General features: G+C 45.7%; 1 protein-coding gene across 1 annotated transcript; it reads right to left on the reverse strand.

Annotated features, from left to right (window-relative positions):
• Positions 1-965: 965 nt before the first annotated feature.
• LOC134224235 (tubulin alpha-1 chain) lies at positions 966-3,174 on the reverse strand. Its single transcript, XM_062703552.1, has 2 exons — positions 3,014-3,174; positions 966-2,479 (listed from the first exon to the last, which is right to left on the reverse strand). Exons 1-2 carry the CDS (start codon positions 3,014-3,016, stop codon positions 1,130-1,132), a joined length of 1,353 nt encoding a protein of 450 aa, XP_062559536.1. The 5' UTR covers positions 3,017-3,174; the 3' UTR covers positions 966-1,129.
• Positions 3,175-3,499: the final 325 nt, after the last annotated feature.

A 3,499-nucleotide genomic window follows, 5' to 3' on the forward strand; every position in this document is an offset into this window, starting at 1 on the left:
TGGTGCCACAGCTTTGGTAGAAAGTAGCCGCTCCATGCCCGCCCCGCTTTTCCACACTTTCTGTCCTGTCCAGCAAATTTCCTGCAGCGCCACGACATCAAAATCGTGATCCTTTAGTCGTCGCCTGCATGGGGCTTTCCCGATGATAACGAGTCGTATTTTGTCTTATTTCGCTCGTAATTTTTGGTTTTACAGGCGGCTTATTGGGCCTGATAGGTATATGCAAAGCAGAGGAGTAAATAAAACCATCTAGCTAGCTGGTTTATTTAATATCTTTTATGGCGAAAGGAAGTTTTATGAATAAATTTATATAAGCGTCCTGATTAAGTGAGCCATGCTTCGACATTGTGTTTCTACTATGCATAAATTTATATGATTAACGTTACTTTTACGGGCATCTTAGAACAGTCAAAATGAGTTTGGCACTGTTTAGCAGAACCCCGACTATTAAATAAATGCTATAAAGGCAATTGATTTACTAATAATATTTCGAGACTTGAGTAGGTAGAAACAACAGGAAATGGTATAAAACGTGTATGAAATCATGCAACCCTATCGTGGGTGTAAGGTCTCCACTTCTCCAGTAGGTATATAGGAGTGTAATTTGCATAAATCAACACGCATGAGTGGAGGTAGCTAGCTACAGCTTGACTTCCATACGAAATCGATCCAACAACTTACTGTTCTGAATGGGTTGAGTGGATGAGACACCGTAGACAACCGACCGGTTTAGTCAATACCTTATTGAATGGAACGTCTGTCCACACCTTAAAAGGCTATTTTCGCATGCATGTGGATTAAATGACTGGTGACGATTGCGTCATTTGGAACTGATTCCGAAGATGGAAACAGGCGGGTGGCAAAACGAGTCTTTTGTAGAGCAAGTACTTTTATGGGAAGATTTAGAGACCTACGCATTGGTGAATCATTACGGGACAAGAACTGACAAAACAAAACTACAGTGATTTAATTTCATGCCTTTCTTCATTGTTGCTTTTATTTCTGGGAATTTTGAACTAAGCTATCAAAATCGAGAAACAGCGTTTTTGTTAGTTAGCGAGAGAAAAAACGGTGCATGTTTTACGTGGTTCGGTTTGACTTCGTAACGGTAGTTCAACGAATCAGCTTTCTAGTATTCCTCAGCGCCTTCACCCTCTCCCTCGCCGGAGTCCATGCCAACTTCCTCATAATCCTTCTCGAGGGCGGCTAAATCCTCACGGGCTTCGGAGAATTCACCTTCCTCCATACCCTCACCGACGTACCAGTGGACGAAGGCACGCTTGGCGTACATCAGATCAAACTTGTGATCCAGACGAGCCCAAGCCTCAGCGATGGCGGTGGTGTTGGACAACATGCAGACGGCACGCTGAACCTTGGCCAAATCGCCACCTGGGACGACAGTTGGTGGCTGGTAGTTGATACCGACCTTGAAACCAGTTGGACACCAGTCGACAAACTGGATGGTACGCTTGGTCTTGATGGTGGCAATCGCAGCGTTGACGTCCTTGGGGACAACATCGCCACGGTACAACATACAACAGGCCATGTACTTGCCGTGACGTGGGTCACACTTGACCATCTGGTTGGCCGGTTCGAAACAGGCGTTGGTGATTTCGGCGACCGAAAGCTGCTCGTGGTAGGCCTTTTCAGCCGAGATGACCGGGGCGTAGGTGACCAACGGGAAGTGGATACGTGGGTACGGCACCAAGTTAGTCTGGAATTCAGTAAGATCGACGTTCAGGGCGCCATCGAACCGCAAGGAGGCGGTGATGGAGGATACAATCTGACCAATCAGACGGTTAAGATTGGTGTAGGTTGGGCGTTCAATGTCCAAGTTGCGACGACAGATATCGTAGATAGCCTCGTTGTCGACCATGAAGGCGCAATCCGAATGCTCCAGGGTGGTGTGGGTGGTCAGGATGGAGTTGTATGGTTCAACCACAGCAGTTGAAACTTGGGGAGCGGGGTAAATGGCAAATTCCAGCTTGGACTTCTTTCCATAATCGACCGACAGGCGCTCCATGAGCAGCGAGGTGAAACCAGATCCGGTGCCTCCTCCGAACGAGTGGAAGATCAAGAAACCTTGCAGACCGGTACATTGGTCAGCCAGCTTACGGATGCGGTCCAGCACCAAATCGACAATTTCCTTGCCAATGGTATAATGGCCACGGGCGTAGTTGTTGGCAGCATCTTCCTTGCCGGTGATCAGTTGCTCCGGGTGGAACAGCTGGCGGTAAGTTCCGGTGCGGACCTCATCGACTACGGTTGGTTCCAAATCGACGAAGACAGCGCGGGGCACGTGCTTGCCGGCACCAGTCTCGCTGAAGAAGGTGTTGAACGAGTCATCGCCACCTCCGATGGTTTTGTCCGATGGCATCTGGCCATCGGGTTGAATTCCATGCTCAAGGCAGTACAGCTCCCAGCAGGCGTTTCCAATCTGGACACCAGCCTGGCCAACGTGCACGGAGATACATTCACGCTATAACATGGAAGAAAATGGAGAAATGAAAGTACAAAATTAGCTACTTTCTAAAATTGGACTACGTAACGGTGAAAGGGCATCGAGAGAAATCCAACGGGATGCCACATGAACGGAAATAACTGCATTTTTTCGGCTTCTCTTATGCTTTCATGCTGCTAACTTAAGCGGCTACATAAGGGGGCGATGAGTCATGGTGTTCGTTTAATAGCCGCACCAAATTGAAATGGAAAAGGGTGTGGTTTCTCATAAATTTAGTTAAAAAGAATTGTTAAAATATCACACAAAGTTGTTTTTAAATCAAATTAAAATTCAGCAATCTTTAAATCAAGTTGAAATTCAACAATCAAATTAACGCGTAATGGCGTCGGATAACTTTTCATAAAAAATGTCTTCTGATGACTCATACTGCAGTTGTGAGAAACATGAAACATCTGCCGGCAAATGGCGGAAATTTCTCAAAAAAAAATCACTTTTAATGCACTTTCACTTGATTTTTCACATTGAGTCACCACAAATATTGAGTTTACTTACCATTTTGATGCAAAAGTTTCAGTAAAATTCACAGAAAGCAGAAATAAGTTAAGCACTCAATAAATTAATTGCAAGCTTGTTGTAGGGGAGATTTAACCACTCGCGCTTGGACACAGCAGATCAGGACGCCTTCCAAACTGAGAATGTGGCTAACCGTCACCAGGCGGGACTATTTATGCCCTCATCTCGGAGTGAGAGAGAGCGGAACGGAAAAAAAAACTGTTATGCGCAGACGCCATGGTAACGTGGGCTGATGTACGGTGCCTGCAAAGGAGGGTTCCTGCGTTTGAATTTTTTATTTCTTTTGATTGAATGCGGCATCGAGATTCGAGAGCGCGTAGGTTTCATGCATGGCAGAGCGGGCAAGAGCAGCGAGATGGTATCCAGAGTATTTGGTTATTTGGACGGTAGATACGTTATTTCTGTACTTCCAAAAGCATATTTCCTGCGACTCAAATAAGCATTTTTTGAGTAAATAGAGATGTG

This window comes from Armigeres subalbatus, chromosome 3 (genome assembly GCF_024139115.2).
Source record: "Armigeres subalbatus isolate Guangzhou_Male chromosome 3, GZ_Asu_2, whole genome shotgun sequence".
NCBI classification, from domain to species: domain Eukaryota; kingdom Metazoa; phylum Arthropoda; class Insecta; order Diptera; family Culicidae; genus Armigeres; species Armigeres subalbatus.